At 37.5% G+C, this 14,970-nt stretch overlaps 1 protein-coding gene across 4 annotated transcripts in view; it reads right to left on the bottom strand.

Moving 5' to 3' along the window:
- RIPK1 (receptor interacting serine/threonine kinase 1) overlaps positions 1-14,970 on the bottom strand; it is a 39,925-nt gene that overhangs the window by 2,339 nt on the left and 22,616 nt on the right. For all 4 annotated transcript variants that reach the window (XM_027040183.2, XM_015073574.3, XM_027040184.2 and 1 more), the window contains exons 7-10: positions 4,543-4,619; positions 3,078-3,168; positions 1,644-2,210; positions 91-243 (exon numbers count right to left, since the gene is read on the bottom strand). In XM_027040183.2, coding sequence (XP_026895984.1) covers positions 91-243; positions 1,644-2,210; positions 3,078-3,168; positions 4,543-4,619 — 888 coding nt within the window. The remainder of the gene's footprint in view (positions 1-90; positions 244-1,643; positions 2,211-3,077; positions 3,169-4,542; positions 4,620-14,970) is intronic.

Genomic DNA, 14,970 nt, shown 5'->3' with positions numbered 1-14,970 from the left:
ATCAGAGAAATTTCCGGATTCCATTAGATCCTTCTAAACAAGGAAGAAAGTTCAAGGTTGCTAGGCAATGGATCCTTAAGGGCATCTTACCAAAGATATCTTGGTACTTAGAAGCTGGCTCTTCTTTCAAGTTCACGTGTGTGCTTTCCAGTAGTGCTGAATTCAATCCCCCAATCTCCATATAATTATGGTCTCCAACCTGAATGCCAGCGCTGTTGTATATGTTACATTTTATAGACTCATCTGAATAGAGAGGAATATACAGGTAAGTATATCTAGATTGAAAGCAAGAGAGGGGCACCTGAGTGGTTGGTTGGTTAAGTGTCCGACTTCAGCTCTGATTGTGATCTCACAGTTCATGAGTTCGAGCCCTGCATTGGGCTCTCTACAGTCAGAGCCCACTTCAGATCCTCTGCCCCACCCCTCTCTCTGCCCCTCCCCCACTCAGGTGCACGTGCTCTCTCTCTCCTTCTCTCAAAAATAAATAAACATTAAAAAAAAAGCAAGCAAGAGAAATAGATACAATATGGTAAGAGCGCAGGGCTTTACTCCAGATGTATAAGTTATTTATCCTATGCCACTCTTTGAAATTTTCTTCTTTAAAATGTAGCTGAACCAACCTCACATCCATCAGAATGGCTACTATTAACAAAAACAAAAAATAGAAAATAACAAGTGTTTGTAAGGATGTGGATGAAATGGAACCCTGGTGTACTGCTGGTGGGAATATAAAATCGTGTAGCCACTGTGGTAAACAGTATGGAGGTTCTTCAAAAATTAAAAACAGAATTACTCTATGATCCAGCAATTTCACTTCTGGGAGTATACCCAAAGGAATTGAAAGCAGGGCCTCAAAGAGATGTTTGCACACTCATGTTTATAGCAGCCACTCAAGTGTCTGTCAACAGATGAACAAATAAACAAAATGTGTTATATACAGACAATGGAATATTATTCAGCCTTAAAAAGGAAGGAAGTTCTGTCACAGGTTACAACATGGATGAACCTTTAGGACATTGTGCTAAGTGAAGTAAGGCAGTCACAAAAGGACAAATACTGTATGATTCCATTTATATGAAGTACCTAGAGTGGTTAAGTTCATAGAGAAAGAAAGTAGAATGGTGGGTGCCAGAGGCTGGGTGGGAGGGAATGGGGAGTTAGTGCCTGATGAGTACAGAGTTTCAGTTTGGGAAGATGAAAAGAGTTGTGGAGATAAATGGTGGTGATGGTAGCCCAACACTATGGTTTTCACTACAAATGGTTGTCTTTGGCCTATATAAGAAATAAAAATATCTAAGACTTCTTACCTTCAGAAAACAGCAAGCAAGAAAAAGAACACAAGCAGTGACCTTCACTTCCATCAGGGATTAGGATAATGGGACCACTGTGATGAATGTTAGAGCAGAAGACGCCTACCAGTTATCAGGACCTGTAACCCAACACCTGTGGGCAGGTGCAATGAATTCTACCCAGACTGAGGTCAAGTGGTCTGATGGAGACTATTCCATGGCTACAAACTGCATTTGGCAACTGAAGACTGCAAACAACTCACCCTTGTTACCTGGTAGTCTACAACAGAGCTAATGGCTGCTTTATTTTCAGAAATTTTAATTGTTTAGATTGTAACTGAAAAAACTGTTTACCTCTTGATGGCAAAGAGCTGAATGGGATGGTGGGTGTGTTTCCCAGTAGGTTGGTCTCAGGCACCGGAGTTTTATGCACACTTGGCATATGGCTTGGATTTGGTCCATACCAAACTCTTGGACTTGGTGTTCCCAGATCCAACGGTCTTGCTCCCAAACCATACAGATTGTACAATCCATTGTTCCAGTATAGTACTTGAGGTTGGCTGGTTAGCCCTGTTGGTTGGTGTACTGCATTACCATGACCGGTTGCACTGGAATAAGGAATGCCTTTTACTCCTGGGTTCTGAACATTCTCATAGGGTTTCTGCTGTGCAAACGGGTCATGGGAGACCCTTCGTCTCCTTTCCTCCTCTCTATTATAAACCATATTCTGTCTGAGTGGCTTTGTCTGCCTGTCCATGCGGCTGCCATAAAGATGGTAGTTGGCTTCCTCCTGGAGTTTACTCCGCAAGCTGAGCTCATTCTCCTCCTGCTGGTACTCTAAGGAGGGAGCAAACCAGGATTCCTCCACAGGGCCCATCCCAAGCCCTTGTGAACTGTGCAGAGAACTGGGCTGTTCTGGGGCTGAGAACAAAAGATCAACATTGGAAAGAGTTTCATAAAGCAGTAAGAAGTAAAATAAAACCTGAGCACCATCATAAATATGTACCTCAGAACATACTGAAAACTTTGAGAACAAATCAAAAAGCATTTACTTGATGGTCCTCTTCCTACAAGTTATATAGGTAATAAAATGAAGCCACTGCCTGGTGGTGAGAGAGCACTAGAGAAATTTTAACAAGCAACAGAAATATGAGTGTCACAGGAATGACCAAGGAAGAAAGGGACTTGTATTGCAACAGAGAAGGTGGGTGTCTCCTTGGTATGAGGCAGGGCTGGACAAAAGGAATAGTAACGGCTTGGTGCTAAGCACTTTCCATGGATTCTTTTATTCTTTAAAAGCCCTGTAAGAATAGGAGCAATTATTATCATGATTTGATGGATGAAGTTTACAAGAGGTTAACTTGCCCCAGAATAGATAGCAATTAAGTGGTTTCAATATCCTATTGTCTGTTTTCCTTTTTGTTATAATGGAAAAAAGTACCCTCCTTGAATCTGAGACCAGCCTCTCTGCTTTTCTCTGAATCCATCATCCCTGACCTTCTCAAGGACTATGCTTCCACATATGTCCTCTCTTTGTCCTGATGTCACTTTCTCCCTATCAGATATATGTTCAAGATGCTTTATGATTTTGGTGAACGCAAGGTTGCTTACTATTTCAAATATATGTATTTTCCCTCCCAAATATATTATAAATTCCCTTATGGCAGGGGTTAAATATTATAGTGTCTTCTGTTTCTTATACGGTCATGAATAGTTACTTTAGAAAATAGAGTGAATGAATGAATGAATGAATGACTGAATAAAGTACTTTCAATCATAGTATGTTACCTGAATTTGACCTGCTTGGAGGTATTGCTATACAGTCAATCTGGAGAGAATGCATTCTCTTCACAAATGAATTTTGGTCTGGATACTCTTTCTATAATTAAGAGCGTAAATGCACACTTTAGTAAACAGTAGAAAATAGTTCCAGAAAATTATTATAAGAAAAATGAGTCTTTTCAAAAGGTAGAAATTTCATATAGCTCTTACAAGGAATAAATATTTTTTAAAAATAAGCTTTTTTCCCAAATAGCCATAAAATCTTAAAAAAAAAGAACAAATTTGGAAGGTTCACACTTCCTGATTTCAAAACTCACTACAAGACTACAGGAATCAAAACAATGTGGTATTCGAGACACCTGGGTGGCTCAGTCGGTTAAGCATCCAACTTCAGCTCAGGTCATGATCCCACTGTCCGTGGGTTCAAGCCCCGCATTGGTCTCTGTGCTAACAGCCCAGAGCCTGGTACCTGCTTCAGATTGTGTCTCCCTCTCTCTCTCTGCCCCTCCCCTGCTCACGCTGTCTCTCTCTCAAAAATAAACATTAAAAAAATTTTTTAATAAAAAAAATGTGGTATTAGCCTAAGGATAAGCATAGACCAATGGAATATAACAGAGAGCCCAGAAATAAACCCTTGTATGAGCAATTGATTTTCACAAAGGGTGCTAAGACCATTCAATGGGGGAACACTGGATATTGACTCTCTTAATTTATCTTTATCTTAAAACCTCCTTATGCCTGCCTATTTTCTTTACTGTAGTCTTGCCTTCATTATAGTATGTTGCTGTAAGACTTATGCTAGCAGCTTATTTCCTGAGGGTGTGTATGTAGGGAAGGTCTTTGTTTCCCTTGGTTACTTGTTGGTAACAATCCTTGTCATAGCCCAGACACCAAATTCATTGCTTCAGGTTGAAGTGGATGCTGCTCCTTTGCTTAGCACAAGATTATCAGGGGGAGGAGCCAACTTTTGAAACTGCAACAACCTGGTTCCCAAGTAAAGATCTCATCGTTGATGTCCCAGGTGACCGTGCTGTTTCTTCGGTACGTTGACACAAGGCTCGCTCCTCCACTACTTTTTCAGCATTATGTTTAGGGGTAGTGGGTTTTTTTTTGTTTTTTTGTTTTTTTTTTTTCTGTTGTATGTCTTAGCAAATTTAATTCTGTTGGCTTTCTATCTTTCAAGAATTCCTCAGAACGACTGATCCACCTGTGTGGTACTTTCCATTCTATTCCAGTGATGCTGTGTTTTTGTTTTCATATTGCTATATATAATTTCTCTCATTTCATTAGTTTCAATGGAGGAATGGGTCCAGTATGCCAACTTGATGATATCTGTATAAAATTGCTAATTTTGTTTCATGTGATTACTAAGCTAGCCTACTTCAAATCTTAGTAACAAGTTATATTGCTTTGGATTTCAAGATTGATAATATATATGCTTTGATAGGTTAATGTTTTGAGCATTACCTACCTTTAAACTTTTCACATCCTCTTCTACATTTTCTTCTAATTGATCTACATAAAAAGGCCTAAATTTTTCTTCAATACCTATATAAAGAAATAATACTATAAATTTCTTAAGTATTTTCTAAAGTAATAACCATATGCGAAATAACCGCTTGAGCTAACGCCAACCCTAAAGTAAAATTTGAGTATTAGTAATCTATTATCTTTCAATTACTTATCTTAATCTGTGGACAAAGCAGTAAAATAAAAATTTAAATGCCAAATCTCTGACTTACCCAAAGAGACTAGCAAGACTAATAACTAGGTGGAAGAAGAAGGAACAGGGTAACACGAGAAACCAAGGGCTATTGGGGTGCCTGGGTGGCTCAGTTGGTTGAGTGTCTGACTTCAGCTCAGGTCATGATCTCCCAGTTTGTGAGTTTGAGCCCCGCATCAGGCTCTGTACTAACAGCACAGAACCTGGAGCCTGCTTTTGATTCTGTGTCTCCCTCTCTCTCTGTCCCTCCCCTTCTCATGCTCTGTCGCTCCCATCTCAAAAAAAAATAAACATTAAAAAAATTTTTTTTTAAATAAACAAACAAAAAAAAGAAACCAAGGGCTATTGTCTAATAGCATGTTTCTCTCACTGCAGCACAAAGCCCTATCTAGTATAAATTAATCTCCAAGTGAACAAGGATGGGTGGACTCCTTGTTTCTGTCTCCCTGGTATCAGAATTCTAGGATGGGGCACCTGGGTGGCTCAGTCAGTTAAGCATTCGATTCATGATTTCAGCTCAGGTCACGATCTCATGGTTCATGGATCTGAGCCCCACATCAGGCTCCACACTGACGGCATGGAACCTGCTTGAGATTCTCTCTCCCTCTGTCTCTGCCTCTCCCCTGCTGACATTCTCTCAAAATAAATACACTTAAAAAAATTATTATAGGATAGAATACTCAGAATAGTGATTTGATATAAAAAGCTAAAGGCTGTCAGCCTTAAAAGAAAAAGGCAACTTTCACTTCCAGGAAGATGGAGTAGGCATACTTTTCCTTATTTCTCCCTCTAAGCACAAGAACCCCTAGATATCACATATAAAACAAACATAAAAAGAGTCTGAAAGAAGGAAAGACAAAGGCTGACAAACTAGGGACTTTGGGATCTGAGGAAAGACATGACAATGTGCTCATTTAGGATTTCTTTTTGCCTCTTAGATCCCAGACTTGGGCTTAAAGAAGCTGGCAACCCAGTGGGAAAAAAAAAAGTCCTAATTAAATAAAGCCTGATCCTTTGAGCCAAAGGACTAAGCAAAGAGCATCCTAGAAAGACAAAAGACCTTTAGTCAATAACCACTCTCCAGGCAAACATCACAGAAAATACTGTAGCTCCATTCCCAACCTCACCAGCAAAGGCCAGGTAGGTAGCTGAGACTTCCAACCTCATGAGACAGTAACAGGGTATACCAACACCCCTACCGGGGTGATGTCAGAGCAGGCCAAAAAGGAAGCCAGGACTTTCCTTCTTGCCAGATGGTAATGAGCACTCCACTCAGTGGTGTCAATGGACTACCAGGGCAGACTGGACTTGCACCCTTACTTTGTAGTTGTAAGGTGCCCCTATTCATTCCAATGGAGAAGTGTCAGAAAAGGGCTAGTGGGAGTCAGAACTTTCACTTCCATTGCAGTGTCCATGGAGACCAGGTGGACTCCATTGGAACTTCCACCCTCACCAGTAAAAAGAAGCCCCACCCCCCACCTCAGGTGTCAACAGGGCTCAATAGAAAACCTGGACTTCCCTCTACCTGTCACAAAAAGGTAACAGTCATCCTTCCACTGCCAAAGCCATGTCAGAAAAGGCTAGCTGAAACAGAAGGCTTAAGGAAGATCCAGAATCTCATAACATTGTAAGAAAATGTATAAGTTTCAATAGAAAAATGACTCATCACACTAAGAACCAGGAATATCTCAAACTGAAGGAAGAAACATAATCAATAGATGCCAACACGAAGATATTAGAGATATTAGAATTACCTGCTTAAAGATTTTTAAACAGCCATGATAAAAATGCTTCAATAAGCAATTACAAACAAGCTTAAAACAAATGAAAAAACAGCCTCAACAAAGAAAGAGAAGATATAAAATAAATTTCAATGAAATTTTTGAACTGAAAAATATAATAAACCAAAATGAGTAAATTCAACAGCAGAATAAAAGGGACAGAGGAAAGTCAGTGAACTGAAAGACCAGAATGATAGAAATATACTAATCTGACCAAGAGGGAGAAAATAAACTGAGAAAAATGTGTACAGAACCTCAGTGACAAGTGGAACTTTAACAAAAGTTCTAGTATTTCTATTAACAGAATCTCAGAAAGAAAGGAAAAAGAGAGCATGGCTGAAAAAAGTACTCTAGGAGATAATGGCTGAAAGCCTCTCCAATTTGGCAAGGGACATATGACCTAACAGATTCAAAAATCAAAACAAAACTCAAACAGAATAAACCCAGAGAAATTCATACCAAAATGAATAATAATTAAACCTCTGAAAGATAAAGAAAAAATCATGAAAGCAGTCAGAAAATACCTTACCTGTAAGTTAAAAAAAGAAAAAAAAGAAAAGAAAGAAAAAAGGATTTCTTAACTGAAACCATAGAGGCCAGAAGAAGTGGCACAGTATTTATTAGGTCCTGAAAGAGAAGAATTGTCCACCTAGAATCCTACACCCAGCAAAAACATCCTTCAGAAATGAAGGGAAGATCAAGACATTCTCAAATGAAGAAAAACTGCAGTAATTTGTCCCTAGCAGACACACTCTAAAAGAATGGCTAAAGAAACTTCCTAAACAAGAAGGAAATGATTAAAAAAAAAAAAAAAAAAAGATAATCGGTATATCAGGAAGAAAGAACACATATGGTATAACTAAAAAATAAGTAGGCGTTCTTTTTCCCAGTTTCAGCCGGTTCATGGCAGGGAACTTCCCCAAATCCTTAAGATCTTCTAGGCAGTAAGAATTGTATGTTAATGAGATGGCTTCAGGCTGGAGGCATGGGGAGGAGAAGATAGATAGCTTCAGGATGGGAGCTGGTCACCAGAAAGACCTAGCTATGACTACAGGCTTGGAGCTTTCATTACAGCTCCCTGACCTACAGTGAGTGGACAGAGACTGGAGATTGAGCCCACCAGTGATTTAATCAATAATGCCCACCTAATTAAGCCTCCATGAAAACCTGTTAACAACAAGGTTTGGAGAGCTTCCAGGTTAGTGAATACATTGAGTGGGTACATTTTTGGGAAAGTGGCATGCCCAAAGAGGGCATGAGAGCTTCATGGCACATCACTCCCACCACCAATAACTTGCTTAATGAAATCTCTTCCCTTGGCTGTTCCTGAGTTGTATCCTTTATTATAACCCAGTAAATGTAAGCAAAATGTTTCCTGAGTTTTATGAGTTGTTCTAGTGAATTACCGAACCTCAGGGGGTAGTATGAGGACCTTCAGATTTGTATTTGATGGGGCAGAAATGTGGGTAGCCTGGGCACCCTATCTGCATCTGGTATATAAAGTGGGGACAATCTTACAGCAGGACTAAGCCCTTAAACCTGTGGAATCTGACAATATCTCCAGGTAGTCAATGTCAGAATTTAATTGAATTCTAGAGTACCCAGTTGTGACCCATTTGGTGTCAGAAGTAGTATTACAAAAAATACCCCACAACACAGTAATAAAAAATATGGCTAAATACAATAGGCTTTCCTTCTCCTTTTGAATCTTCTAGACTATGATTGACAGTTGAAGAAGAACTGTAACAATGTCAAAGTATTATAAAAGTATGTAGAGGAAATATTTAAGGCAATTATATACAGAGGAAAGTAAAGAGAAGTAAAGGAAGTAAAGTGTTTATACTTCATTTAAACTGGTAAAATAACATTAGTAGACTGTAATAAATTATGTACAGATGGTATAACACCTAGAGTATCCATTAGGAAAACTATGCTCAAAAATATTGTCAGTAAATTCAAATGGGATTCTAAAAATGTTTAAGAATGCACAGGAACGCAGCAAAAAGAAAACAGAGAAATGAAAAACAGAAAGAACAGAAAACAAGACAAAATGGCAAACATGAGCTCTAATGTAACAATAATTACATTAAATGTATATGGTCTAAAAACACCAATCAAAAGACAGACATTGGCAGAATAAAGAAATGACCCAAGTATATGCTGTCACAAAAAACTCACTTCACATATAATTGATTATAGGTAGTTGAAAGTAAAAAGATGGAAAAAGATGTATCATGTTAACATTAATAAAAGGAAAGAAGGGTGGCTATATTAATATCCAAAAAAGTAGACATCAGAGCACAGATGACTACTGGAGACAAAAAGGGACATTTATATAATGATAAAGGATCAATCCATCAAGACACAGCGATCCTAAATATACATGTGCCAAACAACAGAGATGTGAAATCTATAAAGCAAAAGATGATAAAACGAAAAGCAGAAATAGACAAATTCACAATTCTAGTTGCAGATTTGAACATTTCTCTCAACGATTTAAAGTACTAGAAAAAACATCAGCCAAGGTATAAAAGAACTCAACATTATCAACAGGATCTAACTGAGATTTACAGAATACCCTACCCAACAACAGCAGAATAACCCATTTCTTTCAAGTGTCCACAGAACATATACCAAGATACACCATATCCTGGACATAAAATAAGCCTCAATAAATTTTACAGGTTGAAATACACAGAATGTGTTCTCTGACTACAATGAAATCAAGCCGAAGATCAATAACTGAAAGATAACAGGACAATCTCCAAACTCTTGGAAACTAAACAATATACTTCTTTTTTTTTTTTTTTAAATCTTTATTTTTGAGTGAGAGACAGACAGAGTGTGAGCAGGGGAGGGGTAGAGAGAGAAGGAGACACAGGATCTGAAGCAGGCTCCAGGCTCTGCGCTGTCAGCACAGAGCCCAATGTGGGGCTCGAATGCACAAACCATGAGATCATGACCTCAGCCAAAGTTGGACGCTTAACCAACTGAGCCATCCAGGCTCCCCAACAACATACTTCTAAATAATGCATAGATCAAAGAGAAAGTCTTGAGGAAAAATTTTAAATGCAATTAAATAAATGAAAGTAAAAAAGAACTTATCAAAACTTGTGGGGACATAACTAAAGCAGTGCTGAGAAGGAAATTTATGGCATTACATACATATTAGAAAAAAGAAAAGGTCTCAAATCCAAATCAATAATTTAACTTCCCATCTCAAGAACCTAGAAAAAGAAGAACAAAACAAACAAAAAGTAGGAGAAAGGAAATGATAAGGAACAGGGGTCTGTTAGAAAACATAAAAACAATACAGAAAATCAATGAAACACAAAGCTGGTTGTTTGAAAAGATCAATAAATTGATAAACCTCTAGGAAGACTGACAAAGGAAAACAGAAGACATAAATAACCAGTACCAGGAATGAAACAGGGCATATCACTACAAACACTGCAGATATCTAAATACTAATAAGGGATACTACAAACAACTTTACATATATAAATTTGACAGCTTAAATGAAATATATAATTTCCTCAAAAAATACAGACTATCACAACTAGAACTACCAAGCTACTTGGTATTCTACTCTGATATAAAACATACTACTCTGATGTAAAACAGATCTGGATAGCTCCTATACTTTTAAAGAAATTAACTTCACAATTTTAAACTCTCAAAAAAGAGGGGTGCCTGGGTGGCTCAGTCAGTTGGGCGTCCACTTCGGCTCAGGCCATGATCTCACGGTTCATGTGTTCGAGTCCCACATCGGGCTCTGTGCTGACAGCTCAGAGCCTGGAGCCTGCTTCAGATTCTGTGTCTCCCTCTCTCTCTGTCCCTCCCCCACGCACGCACGTGCAGACTCTCTTTCTCTTTCTCTCTCTCAAAAAAGGAATAAACATTAAAAAAATTTTTTTTAACTCCCAAAAAAGAAATTTCCAGGCCCAGATGGTTTCATGGGAGAATTCTATCAAACTTTTAAAGAATTGACATCAATTACATCCATTCTCTTCCAGAAAATAGGAGGAAAAACTTGTCAATTTATTTTATGAAGCCAATATTGACCCTGATAGCAAAACCAGACAAAGGGGGGCACCTGGGTAGCATAGTCAGTTAAGTGTCTGACTGTTGATCTCAGCTCAGGTCATGATCTCATAGTTCATGAGTTCAAGACCCATACTGGGCTCTGTGCTGATGGTGCGGAGCCTGCTTGGGATTCTGTCTCCCCTTCTTTCTGCCCTCCTCCACTTGTGCTTTCTTTCTCAAAATAAATAGACTTTAAAAATTAAAAAAAAAAAAAGACAATATAAAAACCAGAAAGGTATAGACCGATATCCTCATGAATATACATGCAAAAATCTTAAAAAATACTAGCGAATGGAATTTAGCAATAAATAAAAAGAATCATATACCACTACTGAATAGGTTTTATTCCTGAGATGCAAGGCTGGTTTGGTACTCAAAAATCAATCAGTGTTAATTCCCCATCCTAACAGTTTAAAGAAGCGAAATAATGACCATATCAATCAATGTAGAAAAAGCAGTTGACAAAATTCAAAACCCATTCATGATAAATTCTCAGAAAAATAAGAACAAATATGGTGAACTTCCTCAACCGATAAAAGAGTATCTACTAAATATACATAACTAACATCATACTTCATAGTGAAAGTCCAAATGCTTTCCCCAAATACTGAGAAAAGATGAGGATATCTGATTTCACTGCTCTTATTTAAGATAATGCTAGAAATTCTAGACAATATGATAAAGTAAGAAAAGGAGATAAAAGTCATATAGATCAGAAAGGAAGAAATAAAACTGTCCCTATTTGGAGATGACATGAAAATCTAAAAAAAAGATCTCCTAAAAAACTCCTGGAATTAATAAGTGAGTTCAACAGAGTCATAAGATACAAGATTAACATACAAAAAAAAAAAAAAAATCAACTATATTTCTATATTCTAGCAATGAGCAAATGGACACCTAAATTTAAAATACAAACTATTTAGGGGCGCCTGGGTGGCTCAGTCAGTTGAGTGTCCAACTTCAAGTCAGGTCATGATCTCGCGGTCCGTGAGTTCGAGCCCCGCGTCCGGCTCTAGGCTGATGGCTCGCCTACTTCCGATTCTGTGTCTCCCTCTCTCTCTGCCCCTCCCCCGTTCATGCTCTGTCTCTGTCTCAAAAATAAATAAACGTTAAAAAAATTTTTTAAAAATAAAATACAAACTATTTATAATTTGTCAAAAAAGAGAAATATATAGAACTCGCATGCTGAAAACTATACAACCTTGATAAAATAAATCAAAGAAGATATAAATAAATGAAGAGACATATTGTGTTTGTGGATTTGAAGGCTTGATATAGTAAAGACCTCAGTTCTCCCCAAATGGATATACTGATTTGACACAATTTCTATCAAAATTCTAGTAAGATTTTTTTTTTTTTTTTGGTAGATTTTTCTAAATTTTATATGGAAAGACAAAGGAACTAGAGGAGCTGAAAGAATTTTTTAAATAAAGAATTTATTTAATTCTACTCAATTTTAAGACTTATATCACTATATTAATTAAGACTGTGGGTACTGACAGAGGGGAGATGCATGGAATAGAGATACACCAGAATACAGAACCCAGAAATATACCCATACAAACATCCCAACTGATTTCTGCCAAAGAAGAAAAAGCCATTCAATGGAGGAAAGATAGACTTTCAAACAAATGGTGCCTGAACAAGTGGATATTCATAAGCAAAAAATGAACTTCAAACTAAGCCATGTACCTTATACAAAAATTAATTCAATACCTTATACAAAATTATACAAAATAATACCTTATACAAAAATTAATTCAAAACGGATGTGGTATTTTTCCAATAAAATATAAACTGAAAACTGGCAAGAAGGACAACCAAATATTTAGTTCTGTGCTACTGTTCTTTGGTTAGCAATTAAAAATTTTCCTGGACAATTAGAAAAAAAAAATATAGAAAAAAAAAATACTTAACACAGAATTAAATGTAAAACTGTAAGAATTTTAGAACAAAACACATGAGAAAATCTTTGAGATCTAACACTGACAGTGTTCTTAGGCTTGACATCAAAGTACAATCCATAAAAAGGAAAAATCAATAAACTAGACTTCAAAAACTTTTACTCTATGAAAGATGCTGCTAAGAGGATAAAGAAACCCTTACATGTTGGAAGAAAATATTTGCAAACCACGTATCCAATGAAGAAATACATATAGATATATATATAGTAAATATATATATAAATATATATAAAAATATAAATAATATAAATAAATAAATAAATAAATAAATAAATATATATATATAATATATAAAGAGCACTCAAAATTCAACAGTAAAAAACAAAGCAATCAAATGAGAAAATGGGCAAAAGACATAAAGCAGCATTTCACCAAAGCACATAAAAAAATATTCAATGTCCTTAGCCATCAGAGAACCCACAAAAAAGCAATCATGAAACTACCATACAACCTAGCTATCTCATTCCTGGGTATTATTCCAGAGAAATAAAGACATATATCCACACAAAAACATGTAACAATTAATATTTACAGCACTGTTAGTTATAACAGCCAAAAACTAGGAGCAAACCAGATTTCCTTTGAGGAGTGAATAAATAAACTGTTGTACATCCACACCATGGAATGCTACTCAGCAACAAAAAGGAACAAATCATTGATTCAAACAACCACTTGGATGAATCTCTAGGGAATTATGGTGAGTGGCAAAAAGCCAATCCAAAGGGATCCCAAAAAGTAGTTTATGATTCTATTCATGTAATATTTGTGAAATGACCAAAATGATAGCGAACAGATTCGTGATCACCAGAATGTGAAGGAGAGGGGTGGGGCTGGGGAGGAGAGTAGGGTTGGCTATAAGAGGGCAACATAAGGGACCCTTATGGTGATGGAGATGTTCCATATCTGACCGTATCAATGTCAGTGTCCTAGTTGTGATACTATACTATATATAGTTTGGCCAGATGCTATCATTGGGTTAAACTAGGTAAAAGGTATAAGGGATGTTTCTGTGTTCTTCCTTTTTTTTTTTTTTTTTAAGATTGTTAAGTAGGGGTACCTGGGTGGCTCAGTAGGTTGAGCATCTGACTTCAGCTCATATCATGATCTCATGGTTCAGTTCATGAGTTCAAGCCGCACATCAGGTTCATTCCTGTCAAAACCAGAGCCCATTTCAGATCCTCTGTTCCCCTCTCTCTGCCCCTCCCCCGCTTGTGTGATTTTTTTTTTTTCTTTCTCTCTCTAAAAAATAAACATTAAAAAAAGAAGAGATTTTTAAGTAATCTCTACACCCAACCTGGGGCTTGAACTTACAACCCCGAGATCAAGAGTCGCACACTCTACCAACTGAGAAAGCCAGACTCCCCTCTGTCTTTTTCTTACAACTACACATAAATCTATAATTATCTCAAAACAAGAAATTTAATTTAATTTTCATTTTTTAAAGTTTATTCAATTATTTTAAGGGGGGGGCAGAGAGAGAGGGGGGGGAGGGGGAGAATCCCAAGCAGGCTCCACACTGTCAATGCAGAGACCAATGCAGGGCTCAAACCCATAAACCGTGAGATCACGACCTGAGCTGAAGTCAAGAGTCGGATGCTTAAAAGAATGAGCTGCCTCAAGAAATTTAATTTAAAAAAAAACAAAAAAGGCATGGAAGAAAAGAAGAGACCAAGCCAGGAGAAAATTCAGGCTGACTAAGAGAATAAGAAAACAAGCAAATAAATTACTGTTTCTTCATAGCAGAAATATGAAAGTAAGATGCTTTGTAGGCTCCTAAGTGACTTCCTACTATTTATTTTGTCCTCACCTGATTTTCTTTCCTCTGATTTCCATTTTTCCTCTGCCTCTAGGATCTTAGCAAGATCCTAGGTAACCTAGGGGTATGAGAGGAGGTACAAGATGTGGCAAACATCCATATCCCTTGCCCTCTCCCTCCACTACAGGCCCAATCAAAATGACAACATACATCTTCAAATATGTCAGCTACACAAGGGGAGGGAGAAGAAAGAAAAGAAGCTATGAAATAAGAAGGCCAGTGGAAGCAACCCAGGTATCCACCAACAGATGAATGGATAAATAAATGTGGTATATACATACCATTCAGCAAGAAAGAGGAAGGAGATTCTGACATGTGCTACAACATGGAGGAACCTTAAAGACATTATGCTGAAAGAAGCCAGGTACAAAAAGATACTGTATGATTCCACTTATATGAGGTACCCAGAGAGGTCAAATTCCTAGAGATGGAAAGTGAGAATGGTTGGTTGCCAAGGGCTGGGGGAAGGGGAATGGGGAGTTGGTATGTAATGGGTACAGAGCTTTGGTTTGGGAAGACAAAAAAGTTT

Source organism: Acinonyx jubatus, chromosome B2, assembly GCF_027475565.1.
Source record: "Acinonyx jubatus isolate Ajub_Pintada_27869175 chromosome B2, VMU_Ajub_asm_v1.0, whole genome shotgun sequence".
In the NCBI taxonomy this organism is placed as follows: Eukaryota; Metazoa; Chordata; class Mammalia; order Carnivora; family Felidae; genus Acinonyx; species Acinonyx jubatus.
This window is presented reverse-complemented; position numbering and strand designations above follow the sequence as displayed.